This window comes from Trichosurus vulpecula, chromosome 5 (assembly GCF_011100635.1).
Source record: "Trichosurus vulpecula isolate mTriVul1 chromosome 5, mTriVul1.pri, whole genome shotgun sequence".
NCBI classification, from domain to species: Eukaryota; Metazoa; Chordata; class Mammalia; order Diprotodontia; family Phalangeridae; genus Trichosurus; species Trichosurus vulpecula.
In genome coordinates this window covers 196,904,546-196,924,950 of record NC_050577.1, presented here as the reverse complement: position 1 = coordinate 196,924,950, position 20,405 = coordinate 196,904,546, and the positions used below count along the sequence as shown (strand labels likewise).

Here is a 20,405-nt window from a genome sequence, read left to right as displayed (position 1 = left end):
TACTTAGAGGTCTAGTGGAAAGGCAGAATGTTGGGCTTAGAGTCAGGAAGACCTGTGTTGAGAAACTTCTTCGAACACCAACTGTGTGATCTTGGACAAATCACTTACTTCTCTGAACCTCAGTCTCCCTATCTGTAAAATTGGGATGATAATAGTATCTACCTTACAATAGTGTTGTTAAGGACCAAATGAGATAATACATGTAAAATATTTTGCAAACCTTAAAGCTTTATAGAAATGTGAGCTATTATTATTATTTTAATAACTCAAAAGTTTCATCTTAAAACAAAACCCAAATAAAACTTATGTTTGTTTTTTCCCCTAGGTCTAGTCTGAAGGTACCTACAATTTCAGATGAGACTAATGAGGACCCTCTCTTTAGCCTAGAATCTTCTCAGTCAAGTCTGTAAAATCAGGTATATGGAGAAAGCAAAAGGAAGCTTCTTTCCCCACATTGTCTTGCCACCTCTGTATAATTAACCCAAAGCACTTTGGAAAGCAGCCTGTTACTCATTCATAACAGTTCCACCTGTCTGGTAATGGCATGTTTAGCTTCCCTTCTTGACTTTCATATCAAGACCATCCACAAGCTTTCTGTGGGTCTTTTAAAAATGTGAAAAAGAAAAAGAGAGAGAGAGAGAGAGAGAGAGAGAGAGAGAGAGAGAGAGAGAGAGAGAGAGAATGCATAAATTATAAGCAAATGCTGAGAATTGTCAGAGAAGTACTTATATCCAGGAAATGTTTTTTGCTTTGTGTTACTTTATGGGTTTTGAAGTGTGGAGTGTTTACTAGATATATTTCAGACCCATTTCCTTGCACATGTGAAACATATCTGGGCCATTTGGTCATATCTCTACTCCAAATTTCCTACCTCTTATCTTAGGGTTACAATTTTTTAACCTTTCACTTCCTTCTCATCCATGTCAAGCTTGAACTATCTCATTTGTCAGTCATTGGCACCAATTTTAAAACAATATGAGAAGAATGGCTATTTTTATCCCTTCCATCTTTGTTTCTAACCTCCCATCCAGCTGCCCAGAGGCTGTGGGAAGAACTACATTACTATCACAAGCATAGTAAGAGGAATAAGTTCAAATGAATTGTCTCTGATAAAGCCCTATGTTATTTTGGTTTTCAGTGAGTCAGAGATGATCCACTGCTTCTGATGTCAGGAGTAAGTGGAACATTGTCACTGCTCACAAAAACACTGAACGTCAGGAAGAGTTGAGATTCATATTCTTTTTCCCACCTTATACTGGCTTTTCATAATGATTGGTACACTTCCCTTATGGAGGCCTCTTCCTACAACTTGTTCTTGCATTTTCTGTTGTTAAAGAATATTTTTGCTTTGTCGTACAGAATTCTTATGGGAGGAAAAGCTATTCCTGAGCCCTTCCCTGAAAACCTTGAGCCTTGATATAGTTGATCTGTCCCATTGACCCTATTCTTTTTAGAGCCATGGAACAGCTTATATATATTTTGTGATGTTCTTGTGTAAATACTGTAACTTTGTAAATAGCAAGTTCATTGGTGTAGTCTCCAGTTTTTTAGTTCCCTTCCTCTATTTTTTTCTTAATAGGAATAGATTCTAGTAAACTATCTTCCAGTAGGGGTTATTTATTGGGCTAAGCCTCTCAGTTGATGATATGTCATAGGAAATCCCAGTCAAGAGCAGGTAGGAGGACTCTTCTCTCCCTTGAGCTATTTTATGATATGTCTTCACTGAAACTATCATTAGTTTTCTCTTAACTTAATCTTATGCTCATTTTAGAGATTTCACTGATAAAATTGCTAAATTTCCTAATGAAAGTCATATGACATAATATTAGAGGGTTAGTCACTGTCAGTGTGCACTATGTGCTGTTTGAAATGCAGCCAGTGTAGGTGCCTGACCCATACCTGTGAAGACAGTCAGTTCCAGCATAGCTTGTGTCTGAATCCCAGTTTGGCACAGATGAAGGAAAAAAAAAAAGGATCAAGTTGGATCTAGGAATATCCCGGTAGGAAAAGATGGTTCCAGGTCATCTGGACCTGTTTTGAAGGATATGGTGCACTACACCCTGTTTTGGTTGAGGAGCCTTCTCTGCTTTAAATAGACCCAAAGTCTAATGTGGGCCAAACTCAATGTCATGCTCTATACTGGTCCCTATGGCCCGAGGTGTTCCCTGTCACATGCCACTGAGATCTGAGCATTTCACATTTCTGCAGTATACCCAGACTTTCATATTGGCTGCCCATATTTAGGCAGAAACATATGGTACAATTTGTTCATTGCACGTGTTGTGGAGATTTGTTTTTGGTTAAGTCGCAGAAATATACAATAGAAGAGCCGGAAAGAATGTTTTGTGTGAATTCCAGGTGATGTACTTGCCTAACACACCTTAAGGGTTCAACTTTGGCTTCTTGATGTGGCTCTTTCCCTTGTTCTCTTCCCTAAATAGATAATGAGTGGTGATGGACAGTTTGGGTGCTAACCCATGTTCAAATATGTGTAAACCTCCCTCTTCTCTCAGGGAACCATTAACTGGATAAATGAGCATTAGTCTTTATTGTAAGCATTCCTTTCTTTTCTCTGCTCCTCACATTGGGTCCCTGTAATAGCTCAAACAATAACTACTAGAAGCAGTAATAATACCGTCTGCATTTTGCTGCAAATGAAGCTGACTCCTCTGTACTCTGTCCTGTCTTTGCTTCCCTCTTCAATCAATCTATGAGGGACCCTTTAATTCTTCTGTGGTATTGTTACATCAATTCCCATAAATGTGAACTGTTGTCAACATCTTCTGTGTAAAAGAAACATCACTCTATGTATTGTCAGGAAAGCATTTAAAATACAAGATAAAACAAATAAATACCATGTACAGGATTATTTGTGTGTGCCACGATTCATTTATCTTAGCTATGAATGATGGTTTATAGTCACTTATATAAAAGATAAAGAGCAAGTAAGTGATTCATGGAATTATTTTATGGAGGAATAAATAAGAGGAAGGTCATTGGAAGGAACAAGGAGAAGGAAAATAACAGGATTTAGAGACAGCACAAGGATAAAGTGTATCCCTTGACTCCTCCCAGTGGTCTCGTGTTTTATTGGCACCCAACAAGGGAAAGGAACAATGGCAGACACCATGGAGCATACGAAGAAAACCGAGGCATCACACGTGACACCAAATCACTTAATGATGCATTCTCTTTTCTTCTCATGCTAGCCAGAATGACTCTGGTATACCTGACTATAAGAGAAGTGCTAAAAATTCAGATGCTAAAATTCAGATGCATTGACAGCTTCTAACTCTCCCAATCCCAGACAGGCTATATTAAGTAGAAAAGAGACCCTTGTTACATAGTAGGGATTGGTTAGATGGGAATAGGAGGCATCTGGGGGGATTTGGGAAGCTACAGACTTGTTCTGAAAGACAGCCTTGCTCTTAGTGCCCAAAAACCCTGCTAAAAAAAAAAGGAAGTCTGGAATTGTACATGTATTCCCAGTGGCTATGGAAGGCAAGACTTGTCCTCCTCAGCCCTCCTTCCTCTCTGTTCTCTCCTGCTCCTCCCATTGCAGGCCTAACATTGCTCATCCTCAACTAAAGATTCAAGCACTTCACTTAGTTCCGTCCTAGGCTCTTGTGAAAGCACCTTCTCCTGTAGCTCTGAGCAAAAGTCAACCCCTACAGAGGCCGAATGGACAGACTGGTTTTGGTCCTGGTGGTAGCTGCTCAGTTGATCCCTGGAATGGGTTGGAGTCAGTGACTGCTGCTGCTGTGGTCGCCGCCGCTGCTGCTGCTGTAGCAGAAGGCATTGGTAGTGTAGCGACGGTGAGTGGCTCAGGTTCTCTTTGAAGGATTTGTAATGGCTACATTTGAATTCCAGTACCATCTTAGTGTAGGTGTTGAGGGTTGTGACGGCTGAGATCATGCAACAGGTGAAAGAGACCCAGGCCATGCTATGAATGAAGCAACAGAAGAATTAGACAATGAGAATCTTATTTTCTTCTCCCAGTGATTTGAGGTTGAGTTTATAAGAATGCTTCCTCTTTTCTTGCATGTGATAACAGGAAAGTATATTTTAGGGAATTATGGTGGAGAAAACTTCCCTTTCTAAGGACCAGTGGGGAAAGGGAGATGTATAGTCTGTGTCAGTATTTTGTGGATCAGACTATGGATATTTTGGGGGTTCATGGAGCTTCATGGAGCAATAAAATTAGCCAAACTAGCTGCATGAAGATTTAACTGCTGTTTTTAGAACTTAACTGTGTTGGCCAGTACAGTAATATTGTCCATTATGTTAGACACAGACATGGTGTAATGTGGTTTCAGTGGGCAAAGGTTTAGAGTTATTGCAACTTTATCCACTTCCGTCATGTCTTTTGGTAACTGTTTTGAGTACACACAAAAAGTCTAGTATCTTCTCCTAGTCTGAGTGCCAGGAACCGTACCTATTTTTTGGCATTGGACAACTGAGGAACCATATCTCCTGTGTCTTCCTCTGTCTGGAATCTCCACACCCTAAGAGCCATTGGGTGTGAAATTTGGGAGACAAGTTCTCCAATGAAAGACAAATATACATTCATTCAGAACCACGCCCCACCCCCCAATCTCTCCAGAGTTCTGAACAGCCCAAGGACAGAAAGTTTTGTGAATTTGGGGAAGGATCAAGAGGTGGTTTTGCCCTCTGCTTCTAACAAACTTACCAGAATGAGGCTAGGTTTGCTCTTGCTGTCCAAAAGCAAACTAAGCCTTAATTTGCTTAGGGGGCTAGTGAGCAAAACTAATAAATGTCCCAATGCTGTGGATTATAAGGGAATGCTGTGGGCACCCAAGAGAGTTTGGCAAGAGCAATCATAAGTGTATAGTAGTTCGTGGAGATTTCTCAAGGGAGAAATTCCAAGACAATGAACTCCTGAATCTACTATATAAAGTAGCAAGTGTCAGGAGCAGGTCAGGTGTCATATAATAAATACTTAACAAGTATAGAAAAACCAAAAAAACCCCCAAAATACTCCTATACTCCTACCCTATAGGCTTATGATTGTCTTCTCATAATGGTAATTCTTTGCGGTCCAATATCATGTTTTTATAGTATAGCTGAAATATACTTGGAATGCTGTGGACACTTAATAAATGATAATTCTTTGGAGAAGGCATTGTTAACCTAATGTCCATTGACCCCATGTGTGTAGATTTTAGGGACAGTGTGAACTTGGATGGGAAAAAATTACATTTTTGTTTTCACTAACCTTTTACTGAAATCAGCATTTTTTCAATTATGAATGTATGCAACAAAAATCATTCTGAGAAGGGGTTTGGAGACTTTGCCAGACTTCCCAAAGGGGTTCATGACATGAAAATAAGGTAATGACCACTGTTTTAGATAACGGTTAGTAATTAGATGAGGAGAGTAGAAAATGCTCAGACATCTCATTAAAAAAGTGAAATCATTTTGAAGGAAGAGAAGATTCTGGTTTTCCCTTCCCTCGTTTTTTTTTTGGGGGGGGGGAAATCTGAGATAAATAACATTTATCTCTTTTAAATGTACACCATGATTATGAGGTGGCTTATGGGGTAAATTGTAGGAGTTTTTAGGAAGGAATGGAAGTAGATGACTTCTCACATGTGGAAGAGTAAGCCATTCATAGACCTAGGAATTAAATTCTACTCTCCTGTGCTTCACACACCAAAGGATCACAGATTTAGAGTTAGAAGGGGCCTTAGAAGTTATCTGATTTAACTTCTTTCATTCAGTGAGGCCCAGAGAGGTAAGGTGAGTTGTCAAAAAGTCACAGAGGCTATAAGCTGGGCTTTGAAACCAGATCTTCTGACTCCAAATCTAGCATCCTTTCCATTGCTTCATGGCGCCTCTCACCAACAAGATGTTATCTACTCTCTTTCTCCCTGAATATCTAGAAATAGATGTATTTTTTCAAATAAATGAGACTGATTTCTATGAACCACAAAAAACATCAGTCTCATTATTATCATCTCATTATTATCTTAGTCATAGCTCTCATTTCTCATGGACAACTTGGACACAAAATGGAGAGGCACTTGAATGGGGATACAGTTGATAGAGTCCCACCAAGCAATGGAGGATTGTGCCATTATCAGTAGGACCACTGAACTGGGTAAAGTATTTGAAAAAAAATATGGGAAGCACATTTGTACTTTCTGGGGAAGTGGTGAATTAGATGTTACCTAATAGACCTTTTTCATTTGGCTACAATCCTTTTTGGGATTTAGTCTTGGCTCCAATTCTCTAAATTTGACAGTGACAGTGGGTGAAGGATACATGAAGGCCAACAGATAGTAGAAGAACATCTTACAACAGGTTTTTAGGAGGTGTTGTAGCAGATTTGGACTAGAGAAAAACTAAAGAGGACATGACTAAGGGTGTGTGTGTGTGTGTGTGTGTGTGTGTGTGTGTGTGTGTGTGTGTATATGACAAAAACCTTTTGGTAAACATACTAGAAAGCCCAGCCATAATCCCAAGTATGTGGCCTCCAGTCTTCTGGTCCCAAGTTGACAGTTGCCTGGAAAACTTGGGTGTACATCATGTGTGCCACCATCCCCAAAAGGCCTACAGAGGGAATAAGAAAGCAGAGCCTGTTACTACGTTTTATTATTTCCCTAAATTTTTGGTAGCAAGTCTTCCTACTTTGAAGGAAATGATCAATTTCAAGGATCATAACTTAGGAAACTACAGATCACTGGGAGTGGGGTGGGGCAGAAGGTGTAAAGATTGGAAGATTTCCATGGCATTTGTCCTGGCAAATGATGGAACAACTGCATCCCATAAAATTAAAAACTATAGTGAAAAGTGGTTGAAGGGTCAAGAGCCCTACCTTGGTTAATCAATAAATTAAACATTTATTCAGTGCACACCGTATGCCAGGCACTGTACTAAGTGCTGGGGATACAAAGAAAGGCAAAACACAAAGCCTATCCTTAAGGAGCTCATAGTCAATGGTTATAAACTGTTTGGACATAGTACCTAGAATTTTAGGTCCCAAGCCTTTGAAAGTGTCTTTTTCATTCCTATATCTTTAGCCCAATAGTCCTATTTCCTTGCTTTTCCCATTCTCCCTCCCCTAGGTTTTCCCATCCACTTTCTCTTCCTTCTTGGATTATTCTTTTTTTCCTGGACCAATATGCATATATCCTTCAATATATTTAGTACATCCCTGAAAAGTTGTGGAAATATCAACTATTTTAAATGCACTAAAAAAACCTTTAAATTCAAAGGACCCTATGGCAAATAAATCCTTATGAAAAACAAAGAAATTTTAGAAAATATAAATTAACTTAGTGTTTTGTATATATGATTAAAAAAGACACGTAGGGACTTATGAGCTGATGAAAAATGAAGTGAGGAAAATAATTTATATAATAATAACACTGTTAAGACTTAAGAACTCTTATTGATATAGTTGCCAACTGTAATTCCAGAAGACTGATGATGAAGCAGGCTACCCACCTTTTCAGAGAGGTGATGATCACAGGGTGCAGAATGAGACATTTTTTGGACATGGCCAGTTTGAGTATTTGTTTTGCTTGCCTGTGCATATTTGTTACAAGGGTTTTCTTTTTCTTTTTTAATAGTGGGGGAAGGGGAAAGAATCTGTTAATTGAAATAAATAAAATTGTTTAAAAACTATATGTGGGATAGTATTTGTAATTCATTTTCACCTCTCAACTAATGCACTCTGACATTGATCACAAACTAGGATTCATTAAGAGTAGGTCTGCACCTACTACCAACACTAATTTCCAAATGTATGAATGTTCAAAGGATATGAACAAACAGTTCTCAAATGAATTGCAAACTATGAACAACTCTTTGAAATTTTGCTCCAAATCTCTCATAACAAGGTTCAAAACAACTCAGAGGTTTGTTTTACCTTACACCTAAAAAACTATGAAAAATGACCGAAGATAGGAATAGTCAATATTGGAGGGATTGTACCATGATATGTCCGCTAATACATTGTTGGTGGCACTAAATCATCCTGGAAAGCAATTTGGAATTATGCTAAAAAAGTCACTAAAATGTTCATACCCCTTGATACTCGAGATCCCTCTGATAGGCATATACCCCAAGGAGGGCAAAGATTGCTGTACTTTTTGTTGCAATAAAGAACTGGAAACAAAGTCTATGTACATTGATGGGGGAATAGCCAAATTAATTGTGATACATACATGGCACTCTTATTGTGCCCCAAGACAAGGTGAATGTGAAGAATACAGAGAATCAAAGAAAGAATTTTATGAACTGATGCAAAGTGAAGTAAGTAATACTAGGAAAACAATATATACAATAACTACAATGTAAATGGAAAGAATAACAAAAATAAAAAGTGTTGTGTAGTCTTGTAATGATCACTCAGCCTCAAAGAGGAGAGGAGAAAACATACTTCCCCTCACCCTTCTTTTCAGAGGAGGGTGACGATGGATGTGGAATATTACATGTGTTGTTAGATGGGTTGGTCATTTTTGGTTAACTGCTTTTTTTTTTCTTCAGCTTTATTCTTTGTTATAGCAGATGGCCCTCTGGATAATGAAGGCGGGGGTGGTGGGGAAGGGGATGTATTTGGAAATCAATGGGAAAACAAAAGATACTAATAAAGATTTTTTTTAAAGGTCAGATCATATCAGACCAACACAATTTCCATTTTTGATAGGATTGCTAGACAGATTAGGAAAATGCTAGGAACATAGTTCACCTGGATTTTAATAAAACATTTGGTAAGACCTTATGAATGTTATACTTGTGGAAAAAATGGTGAGAGATGTGCAAGGCAGTAATAGAGTGGGGTAGTTTTGGAACTTGTTGAGTAACAACACCCTGAAAGTAGTTGTCCACTTGGGCAGAGGTCTTTAGGGGAGTGCTACACAAATCTGATTTTAGCCCTATGCTGTTTAATATTTCTATTAATGACTTGTATAAATACAAAGATGGTGTGATTTAGATTTGTAAGTGTCAAAAAGCTATCAGATTGGATGACCAAGCCATGGTCTAAAGAGGTCTTGATAGATGCAAGTACACCTGTTTGAGCTAGTGCAATAAGATGAAATTTAATGTAAAATCTTACATGGGAGGTTTTTTTTTTTTTTTAATTTTTTTTTTATTTTTTTATTTTTATTTTTTTTTAATGCAATTTATTTATTTAACAAATTTGGTTTTCAGCATTGATTTTCACAACAGTTTGAATTACAAATTTTCTCCCCATTTCTGCCCTCCCCCCCCACTCCAAGATGGCGTATATTCTGGTTGCCCTGTTCCCCAGTCAGCCCTCCCCTCTATCACCCCCCTCCCCTCTCATCCCCTTTTCCCTTCCTTTCTTGTAGGGCAAGATAAATTTCTACGCCCCATTGCCTGTGTATCTTATTTTTTAGTTGCATACAAAAAGTTTTTTTTTGTTTTTGAACATCTGATTTTAAAACTTTGAGTTCCAAATTCCCTTCCCTCTTCCCTTCCCACCCACCCTCCCTAAGAAGTTGAGCAATTCAACCTAGGCCACACATGTATTATTATGTATAACCCTTCCACAATATTCAAGTTGTGAAAGGCTAACTACATTTTGCTCCTTCCCAACCCATCCCGCTTTATTGAATTTTCTTCCTTGACCCTGTCCCCTTTCCAAAGTGTTTGTTTTGATTACCTCCACCCCCATCTGCCCTCCACTCCATCATCCCCCTGCCTTTTATTTTTTTTTTTTTATCTTCCTCCCTCTTCTTTCCTGTGGGGTAAGATACCCAACTGAGTATGTATGGTATTCCCCCTCAGGCCAAATCTGATGAGAGCAAGGTTCACTCATTCCCCCCTCACCTGCCCACTCCCCTCCTCTCCTAGAACTGCTTCCTCTTGCCACCTTTATGGGAGATAATCCACCCCATTCTATCTCTCCCTGTCTCCCTCTCTCAGTAAGTTACTCTCTCATCCCTTAATTTCATTTTATTTCTTTTAGCTATCTTCCCTTCATCCTCAACTCACCCTGTGTCTGCTCTCTTTCTTTTACATATATATATATATACACATGCATACACATACATACATATACACATAGATACATGCATACATACACATTCACTTATATATATACATAAACATATATATATGCATATATATATATGCATATTCCCTTCAACTACCCTAATACTGAGGTCTCATGAATCATACTCATCATCTTTCCATGTAGGAATGTAAACAAAACAGTTCAACTTTAGTAAGTCCCTTGCAATTTCCGTTTCTTGATTACCTTTTCATGCTTCTCTTGATTCTTGTGTTTGAAAGTCAAATTTTCTATTCAGTTCTGGTCTTTTCACTGAGAAAGCTTGAAAGTCCTCCATTTTATTGAAAGTCCATATTTTGCCTTGGAACATGATACTCAGTTTTGCTGGGTAGGTGATTCTAGGTTTTAATCCTAGCTCCATTGACCTCCGGAATATCGCATTCCAAGCCCTTCGATCTCTTAATGTAGAAGCTGCCAGGTCTTGGGTTATTCTGATTGGGTTTCCACAATATTCAAATTGTTTCTTTCTGGCTGCTTGCAGTATTTTCTCCTTGATCTGGGAGCTCTGGAATTTGGCAACAATATTCCTAGGCGATTTCTTTTTGGGATCTATTTGCGGAGGCGATCGATGGATTCTTTCAATTTCTATTTTGCCCTGTGGCTCTAGAATATCAGGGCAATTCTCCTTGATAATTTCCTGAAAGATGGTATCTAGGCTCTTTTTTTGATCATGGCTTTCAGGTAGTCCAATAATTTTTAAATTATCTCTCCTGGATCTATTTTCCAGGTCAGTGGTTTTTCCAAGGAGATATTTCACATTGTCTTCCATTTTTTCATCCCTCTGGTTCTGTTTTATAATATCCTGATTTCTCATAAAGTCACTAGCTTCCACTTGCTCCAATCTAATTTTTAAAGTAGTATTTTCTTCAGTGGTCTTTTGGACCTCCTTTTCCATTTGGCTAATTCTGCCTTTCAAGGAATTCTTCTCCTCATTGGCTTTTTGGAGCTCTTTTGCCATTTGAGTTAGTCTATTTTTTAAGGTGTTGTTTTCTTCAGTGTATTTTTCAGTATTTTTTGGGTCTCCTTTAGCAAGTCATTGACTTGTTTTTCATGGTTTTCTCGTATCCTTCTTATTTCTCTTCCCAATTTTTCCTCTACTTCTCTAACTTGCTTTTCCAAATCCTTTTTGAGTTCTTCTATGGTCTGGGGCCAGTTCATGTTTTTCTTGGAGGCTTTGGTTGTAGGCTCTATGACTTTGCTGTCTTCTTTAGGCTGTATGTTTTGGTCTTCTTTGTCACCAAAGAAAGAATCCAAAGTCTGAGACTGAATCTGGGCGCGTTTTCGCGTCCTGGCCATATTCCCAACCAACTAACTTGACCCTTGAGTTTTTCAGTGGGGTATGACTGCTTGTAGATTACAGAGTTCTATGTTCTACGTTTGGGGGGGAGGTGCCAGCTCTGTCAGAGCCGCACTCCTCCTTCCCCAAGGACCCCCAGTCCAGACTGGGCTCAGATCTTCCGCAGGCTGTGCACCCCTGCTGTGATCCGCCACTTATTTCCCCCCACCAGGTGGGCCTGGAGCCGGAAGTAACAACAGCTGTAGCTGCCCCACCTCCGCTGCCCCCGGGGCTGGAAGCCGAACCGCGAACTCCTTCCACTCCCGCAGCTTTTCCCACTAACCTTCTCCGCAGTCTTTGGTGTTTGTGGGTCGAGGGGTCTGGTAACTGCTCCCGTATTCAGAGCGCTAGGGCCCCCTCCTCCCGGCTTCCGGTCCGGATCGTCCACGCCGCTCAGGCTGGGCTCTGCTCCACTCCGTTCCCAGCTCCCAGCTCCCAGCTCCGTGTGGAATAGAGCCCACCCAGAGACCATCCGGGCTGTCCTGGGCTGGAGCCCTGCCTCCCTCCGCTGTTCTGTGGGTTCTGCCGTTCTAGAACTGGTTCAGAGCCATTTTTATAGGTTTTTGGAGGGACTCGGGTACGGAGCTCACTCTAGTCCGTGCTTACCAGCCGCCATCTTGGCTCTGCCCCCCCTCATGGGAGGTTTTTAAAATCAGTTTTACAACTATAAAATTAGAACATGGCTAGATATCAGTTCATTTAAAAATATTTGGGGACCTTGTGGATTGTAACTTCAATAGAAGGAAAAGATCGAGTTGTTTTGGAGATAAGGGAAAGGAGTGAAGGAAACTCCACTGATACAGATGGCTACTCTTCTGTAACTTATAAAATGTTGCCTGGAGGTATTGAGAAATTAAATGACTTACCCATGGTCACACAAAATTGCGTGTGGGACTTCCTGACAGCAAGACTGGTCCTCTATCCACACCAACCCATCCCTCATAGCAGTGTCATATGGCAGGTAAACAGCTAACAAAACCTTAGGTTGCATTGAGAAGTACAATTTTCAGAACTAGGGGAGGTGCTAATCCCTTATTACTCTACCCTGAATTTAATTCTGGGGACCATATTTTAGAAACGACATCGGTAAGTTGGAGAATGTCAAGAGGAGAGCATTCAGGATGGCAAGATTAATGCCACATAAGGATCACTTGATGGACTATGGCAACATTTAGCCAGGAGACAAGAAAATTTATGGAAAACATGATATCTGTCTTCAAATATTTGAAGGGCTGCCATGAAGAAGAGGAATTAGGCTTGTTCTGTTTGGTCCTAGAGGGCAGGAGCAGTGGGTGAAAGTTTCAAAGAATCAGAAGCTTAATAGGAGGGAGGTAAGGAGAGAAGGAGGGGAGGGAACAGAGGAAGGGGGTAATGCCTTATTTTAGAAGGTAGTTACTTGTGGCAGAAAGATACGGCAAGTTCCATGTGCTTGCCTAGGTGGCTTGATGAACTTCAGGTTCCTGGTTACTTTTTCTGGTTACTGTCTTTTTTTCTCCCTTAGTAAGGCCTAAGAGTGGACTTTCCTAACCCATTAATGAGTCCCTCCAGAAACATATGGTAGCAACAGACAAGTGCTTGCCTACTTACCCAAGAGAGGATATCATGGACACTGTTTCTGAACTCCAACCTCATGTGTAGGGGAAGGGAATTTCCTAAGCACTGTTGTCTTGGAATTTAGCAAAGAAAAGAAATTTCCTGGGCAGTACCCTGAGACTAACCCCAAGTTCAAGAGTTAAGGGGACTGATTTCTGGAGAAAGAAGTCCTCAGCAATCTCTTAGAGAAGGAAGATTAACTGTGTGACCCTGGCAACTGAATGGGGAGCAAGGTTAAAGCTATGCCATGGGGGAATAATGTATCTGACTTGCCATCCTGAGTTATTATAGTCAGTTATTTGTGCAATGTAGATAAGAAGGAAGAGGTTCCTGTTCAGTAGCTCCAAAGTATGTTTGTCTTCTGGGTAGTCCAAACCACAAGGCTAAGAGACTAGGAGGGACTGTAACTCCCTATAGGAGAGCTAAGGATTCACCAGGATGTTGGAGTGTTGCCTTACTGACAACTCTGAGTTCAGTTCCTACTGAGGGGAGGTATTGTGACTGTTTTATATATTTTCTTTATCTGTTTATGGGACTCTGGTGTTGTATTGGCAATCAAGATAGGCTTTTATCACTTATTCAACCAAGTGCCCTTGAAGAGTTTGGCTTTTATTTCCTTGATTAAATTAGGAGTCCTTGATGACCTCCTTGCCTCAAGGGAAAGCCTAGTTTGCATGGGTTTGAGTGACATGTTTGTGACATCAGAGGCTTTTAGATCATGTGGGTTTGTCACATTTTTGTGATACTTTTAGGTCACGTGGGTAAGTCGCATGTGTGACTCACCTTTGACCCTGAACAAGATATATAAACCCAGAGATTGGCTTTCTCTGAGCCACAGCAGGAGTGGCGTGTGACTCTGGGCCAGCTGTTGTTAATGAGCTTCCCCCGGCTTTGGAGAAAACTCAGATGTTGATGCTTCTCTGGTAACTGTATATTGTGATTTTGTCAGACGGAAATCTGTCTGTTGATTCATGTTTATTTGCTCTGAAGCTTAGGGTGCTGACTTTTCCCCCTGAGCTGAGTGAATGATATTTGTATGTTGGATTAAAGTAAGATTGTTAACCCCTTAATGCTGCTTTCCTTCGTAAAGCGGATCAAAAGAATTCGGACTTGCAGCGTTCTTGTTGTTGGGCTTGTGTTGGTTTTTCACCCCCATAGCAGCTGCTAGCCAAATTGTTGCAACAGGTGTGTCCTTTGTGCCTTCTCTGTTTTCTGTGGAGTGGTATAAAAGCCATCCTATGCACAATATACATTCATTACTCATATCTGTGAAAATCTACACACAAACTACATTTGAAGATTTCCCAGAGTAAACTTCAGTTTCAGTCATAGTAAGCCAAAGAGAAAATGACCCTTTTGGGTTAATCACTGAAATAATAACTATTTCATATGAGTCCAGAACCTAGAGGTTTGAAGCACTTATATTTATATATTGGGTGATTTTTGCATATATTTGGGACTGACTTACCTGTGTACTTTTTTCTCCCCCCGCCCCATATAATGTAAGATTCTTTATGACAGGCATTGTTTTGTATTTGTTTTTGTTTTTGTACCCCCAGCATCTAATACGATACTTTACACATAGTAGGCACTTAATAAATGCTTACTGGGTGAGTGACCAGTGATTTTCCAATAGAGGTCTTCAAGCAAAGGCCAGATGGCCACTTGTTGATAATGTTGTAGAAGAGATTCTTGTACATGCATGGGTTGGACTGGGTGACCCTTGAGGTTCCTTCCAGCTTTGAGGAGTTTGTGATTCTGGGCCCCTAAGGGAGACACTCACCTGACAAGACCGAAGACATAGCAGCAAAGGCGTTAAGCTTAAGTCCACAGCCAGGGTTCCCAGGAAAGAACAATTCCAGTAGCAGTAGGAGGAGACTGATGGATAAAAGACTGATGTAGACAATCTCTGACCCCAGGGATAACCAAAGTATTCCTGCCAGAAACCAGAGAAAGAAGGCACTGTCATTATGTCAGAACAAAATAGTAACCCACAGTGCCAATTGGGAAAAAATAGAATGTACATACAAGATTTACTATGAATTAAAGGTTAGTGAGCAGAACAGCAGAGGTGATATTGTATGCCAGCCAAGAAAATCAGGAAAGTCTGATCTCATCCGACGTGCAACTTCCCTTTCCTTGAGATTCCCTTACAGAATAGCCTTGTCTACTCAGCGCACAATGGGCATTTCATAAATGTTGATGACTAATTGAATTCATCAACTGCAAGGGAGGTTCCTAGAAAGTCATTCTATTCATGTCTAATCATGTATAGATGGAACTTTTCCCGTTACCAGCCTCAGAGAAAATGTCACCTCCCACACCCTTCCCCCCTTCCCACTTTGCTTCTTTAATAAATGGTTACAGTGATGGAACCATTGGGTGAGGATGGTGGAGAGAGTATGCAGCTCAGTGAATTATTAATAATAATAATCATAGTAACAGCAACAATTTATTGTTCAGTTTTAGTTGTGTCTGACTCTTTGTGACTCTATATGGGGTTTTCTTGACAAAGATACTGGAATGATTTGCCATTTCCTTCTCCAGCTTATTTTATAGATGAGGAAACTGAGGCAAACAAAGTTAAGTGACTTGCCCAGGGTCACACAGCCAGTGTCTGAGGTCAGATTTTGAACTCACACCTTCCTCGCTCCAGGCCCCACACTCTATCCACAGTGCCACCTAGCTGCCCTAAGAACAACTAACATTTGATTTCAAGTGCTTTAAGATTAGCAAATTGGTTTACATATAAATGTAAATATAAGTTATACATATAAATGTAAATAAATATATATTCATTTGAAAGAAGAAAAGTGAAAATAGTTTAAATTGTGTTTTCTTGCAAGTCCTGAACAGTGAGTAGTACCAACTCACAATTCGAGGTTACAAAAGGGTTTTAGAGGCAGCTAGGTAGTGGCAATGGGGAGTGTGGGAGGGTAAAGTTCTGGGCCTGCAGTCAGGAAGACCCAAGTTCAAATCAGAAAGATCCCCTGCCAATAGGTACAAACAGAGAGAATTGTGTGACCCTGGGTATCATTCTGTCCTTGGGCCTCACACCATACACAGAAGAGAGTCATGGGTTGTGTCTGTGGAGAGGGAAGTCATCAGCTATTCATCAAGGTTACATGATCCAAGCTGACAGCCAACATTTGGATCATTCAGGCTTCCAAATAATCCTTTTGGGTCCTGAATTATCTGAAGCTTGGCTGTCTAATTAATCATTAAGTCAACCAGTCTCAGTGAGAGGTTTGGGGTTTAAAAGTTCTGAAAGGTAGCTGTTGGCATGACTCAAATGTGGCAGCAGAAAGAAAATTGGGCTGAAGCTCTTGTGTAAACTGGCTTTAATTAACTGATTGGCTTTGGCCAAATTACTTCACCAGCTTGGGCCTAAAATGAGAGGGTTGAGTTAGATAATTTCTAAGGTCCCTTCCAACTCTAAAGTGTGAAGCTAATGGGAATTGGGCAGTTCACTTCAATTCAATAGATATTTATTAAGCACCTACTATGTACCAGGCACTGTACTAAGTGCTGGGGATACAAAAAGAGGCAAAAGACAGTCCCTGCCCTCAAGGAGCTGAGAATCAAATAGGGGAGACAACATTCTAACAAACATTTACAAAGCAAGCTATATACAGGATAAATAAGAAATAATTAAGAGAGTGAAGGCACTGTAATTAAGAGATGTTAAGGAAAGTTTCCTGCAGAAAATAAGACTTTAGCTGAGACTTAAAGGAAGCCAGTTGTCCAATCTCTACATTGATCTGGGTAGCCAAAAGTAAAAAGAAAAAATCTCTTAACCTTAGCTTGAGAAACTGAGGCAGCAGCTGCTGAGGGGTTCAGCAAATCTTCCCCTTCAATTGTTTTCAGGAAGTGTCATGTAACAAAGAGGAGTCTGAGATCCTCGTGGTTGGGATATCTCTAGCAGCTTGGAAAGTCACCCATTTAAGTCCAGCAACGGTCTGAAGGAGACTGAGTTTGTCATCAATAGTCCTCCCTTTCCAATACCTTAATATATCTCTCTGTCTTCTTCCAGCACTCACCTTCTCTTACTGCTACTTAAGTATGACATATCCAACATGGCCCAGTACCCAGAGTCTATCCTTTTCACCCCTCCCACCTGCATTGATTCATTCTATCAAGGCCCTGAGAGATGATGGCATTCCTGATATATCATCAATCAATTAAAAGGAAAATGCTGATCTGTTAACATCTTACTCCTCCAACTGTTACATACATTAAGGAAATGAGTTTCATCTAGGTTCAATGGCTTAACCCTAAAAGAATTTTAGATACCCTAGTAAGGGGAAGGATGGAGGGGATAAGATATAGTTTAATAGGAGTATCTTTCCCTGCCCCTCACATCACACCTGCAGGCAACAATACATTCTGCCCACTGAAAGGCAGGCCCATTTATGTTTCATTTTCCAGAGAAATATCAAGACACATTCATACCTCTTTCTACTGGTGGTGTGAGTTCAATGAAACTGCGGCACTTCTCTCCTGAAACAAAGACAATAAACACACATAGAAACAGGTAGATGACTTATGGGGAGATAGAGGAAACCACACCTCCTTCATTTCTGTTTTCCTACTACCCAAGCTGCCTTACCTCTAAAGGTGCTGCCTGAAAGACATGGAGGACAAAATTAGTTCATTAGCATCACCATCATTATTATTAATGTAGTGGAGGTTGGATTGGAGTCCACTCCACGGGACATACTTGGGAATGGACATCCAGTGTAGCATACTTGCAGTTGAGCCTGCTTCTCCACCATTTTCAGTGATACATGTTGATAACTGGAAAGGACTTTAAGGGTGAACTACCCCAACCTCTTTATTTTATAGATGGAGAAACTGAGATCCAGGGAGATCAACTGACTAAATCATAGAGCTAGAGGAAGGAGACAGAGAGAGAACCCAGGTTTATCATTTCCCATCGCATGGTTCTTTTCACTATAGAGGGCTGCCTGCTCTTTCTCCTTAGTACATTTTTCCTAATAAAACAGGACTTCTTAACTGGGGATCTACAAACTCTTTTCTTTCTTTCTTTCTTTCTTTCTTTCTTTCTTTCTTTCTTTTTTCTCTTTCTTTCTTTCTTTTTTTTTCTTTCTTTCTTCCTTCCTTCTTCTTTCTTTCTTCCTTCCTTCCTTCCTTCCTTCCTTCCTTCCTTCCTTCCTTCTTTCCTTCTTTCTTCTTTCCTCCCTTCCTTCCTTCCTATCATCTATTCATCTATCTATACACATATATACATATATGAAAACTATTTTAATATAATTAATTTCCTTTTTAATCCTATGTATTTTATTTTATGCATTTAAAAAATTACCCTCAGAAAGGGACCATAAGCTTGTATTGGCAATCAAAATGGGCTCTTAGCACTTAATTCAACCAAGTGCCCTTGAAGAGTTTGGCCTTTATTTCCTTGATTAAATTAGGAGTCCTTGATGACCTCCTTGCCTCAAGGGAAAGCCTAGTTTACATGGGTTTGAGTGATATGTTTGTGACAACAGAGGCTTTTAGACCACGTGGGTTTAAGTATTTTTTGTGATGCTTTTAGGTCATGTGGATGAGTCGCATGTGTGACTCATCCTTGACCCTGAAAAAGATATAAAACCAGGGGTTGGTTTTCCTTTTTCAGAGCTCTGACCCACAGCAGTAGTGGTTCTTGTGACTCTGGGCCAGCCATTGTTATGAGCTGCCTGGCTGAACTCAGATGTTGGTAACTATGAATTGTATTTGGTCTGTCTGTTGATATTTGTAATTTGTTTGTATTTGCTCTGAAGTTCAGGGTGCTGGATTTTTCCCCTGAACTAAGTGAATGGTATTTGTATGCTGGACTAAATTGAGATTGTTAACCCTTTAACATTGCTTTCCTTAGTAAAGCAGATCAAAAGAACCTGGGTTTGCAGTGTTCTGTGAGCTGGTTGTTGTTGGTTTTATACCCCCACAGCAGCTGCTAGCCGGATTGTTGCAACAAGGCTTCACCAGACTTTCAAATGGGTCCTTGACATAAAAAAGATCAAGCTACTCCTCTGTAGCACAAATTATTTCTGTGCAGTATTATTATAAAATGTGAGTAGTAAGGTAAATTCTTAAAGCTAATAATTTTTTTTCCCATTTATTCTCTCTACTGAAGATCTCGGGAATGAAGAGCCAATGTAGAATACTGGTTTTTGATCTTGTAAGAGGTCGAGGGTAGAATCCTGGCTTAGTTGTAGGAATACCCTGGTTCTAGCCCTGGCTCAAGTTGTATGACTTTAGGCATGTCACTGCCCCATTCTTTGAGCCTCAGTTTTCTCATCTGCAAAATAAGAGATTAAGATTTTCAGAGATGCATCCTGTTCTAACTTTCTATGGTTCCTGAGAGATCTCTGTGGGGTAGAAGAGATACAAAGGAATATTGGTTACAGTGTATGTATGTTGGTGGAGCAGAGGAGTCCCTTGTCATTGTATTACTCCAGTTGCTTTCACCCTTAGTTGAATAGCCTAAAACAATTCCTGGGTATTGTACTCACTTGAAAAGTAACATGAGATTTCTGGGATGAAGATGTTACCTGGGCTTTCCACATTTTCCTCACAAGAGAGCCACATGCCAGCATGAAAATAGCGAAAGGAGAAGCGGTCATCTCCTGTCTCCCAGCTGTAGTTTACCACCTCCTGGCTTGATGTGTTGCTGCTACCCCCATCCAAGGGCACTGACATGCCAATACACTTGGAGGCCATAGTCTTCCCACACAAGGGCTTGGGCACTTTCTGTGTGCCCACACACCAGTAGCTGCTAAGGAAGGATGTGGTAGAAAGGCAGAGGGCCAGCATGTTGAGGATGATTGCTACAATAGTGTGGTGGTAGAGGGCCAGGAGCTTCAGGAAATCCATCTGAAACAGATAATCATTTGCAAGGGAGGAAGCAGGTACACTCTTCAGATCTGGCTACTTTCCCCTTCCATTCCTTGAATTTAAATCACATTTCTGCCTTTACTAGAAGCTAAGTGCATGATGAAATCTTTTCCCAGTGTTTTTATGAAAGTTCTATTATACTCAGTATATCTAAAGAAGAGCTTGTTATTTTCCCTGCCAAGTCAGTTACCTTTTCTCCTAACTTCTGTGTTTCTCTTGAGCATACCGCCATTTCTCCTGGCACCCAATTTCCAACTTAGAGTAGAAGTTATCCTCTATTCTTTAGGCTCATTTATTCTCTGCATCCAATCTATTGCCAAGTCTTCTTGATTCTGCCTCTAAATATCTCTCACATGTTTTATCTCTACTCATAGAACCAACCATCCTCTTTCATCTGGACAATGCAAGAACTTCTTAATTGGTCTCCCTGCATCGTTTCTTCTCTCTCCTACCATTTTCTACATAGCCACATTTGATATTCTTAAAGCATAGGTGTGACTATATCACTCTCCT

General features: G+C 40.2%; 2 protein-coding genes across 2 annotated transcripts in view; one reads left to right on the top strand and one right to left on the bottom strand.

The window, feature by feature from the left end:
- Nucleotides 1-2,868, top strand: part of FAM234B (family with sequence similarity 234 member B) — a 32,918-nt gene extending 30,050 nt beyond the window's left edge. Inside the window, exon 13 of the mRNA XM_036761482.1 lies at nucleotides 326-2,868. Within this exon, the coding sequence (XP_036617377.1) occupies nucleotides 326-331 (6 nt within the window). The 3' untranslated portion in view covers nucleotides 332-2,868. The remainder of the gene's footprint in view (nucleotides 1-325) is intronic.
- Nucleotides 2,869-3,559: 691 nt separating this feature from the next.
- GSG1 (germ cell associated 1) lies at nucleotides 3,560-19,871 on the bottom strand. The gene is made up of 5 exons (XM_036761278.1): nucleotides 19,550-19,871; nucleotides 17,448-17,495; nucleotides 14,779-14,931; nucleotides 6,462-6,573; nucleotides 3,560-3,943 (listed from the first exon to the last, which is right to left on the bottom strand). The coding sequence occupies exons 1-5, from the start codon at nucleotides 19,869-19,871 to the stop codon at nucleotides 3,565-3,567; spliced, it is 1,014 nt and encodes a 337-aa protein (XP_036617173.1). The 3' UTR covers nucleotides 3,560-3,564.
- Between the last annotated feature and the right edge of the window lie 534 nt (nucleotides 19,872-20,405).

Excerpts from the sequence above, each read along its gene's own strand:
- GSG1 (XM_036761278.1), bottom strand. The coding sequence starts at position 19,871 with ATGGATTTCCTGAAGCTCCTGGCCCTCTACCACCACACTATTGTAGCA. Across the intron at positions 17,496-19,549 it reads GGAAAATGTGGAAAGCCCAG|GAGAGAAGTGCCGCAGTTTC; the intron begins GTAACATCTTCA and ends TCTTTGTTTCAG. Across the intron at positions 6,574-14,778 it reads TATGTCTTCGGTCTTGTCAG|GCCTTTTGGGGATGGTGGCA; the intron begins GTGAGTGTCTCC and ends TTCCCTCTGTAG.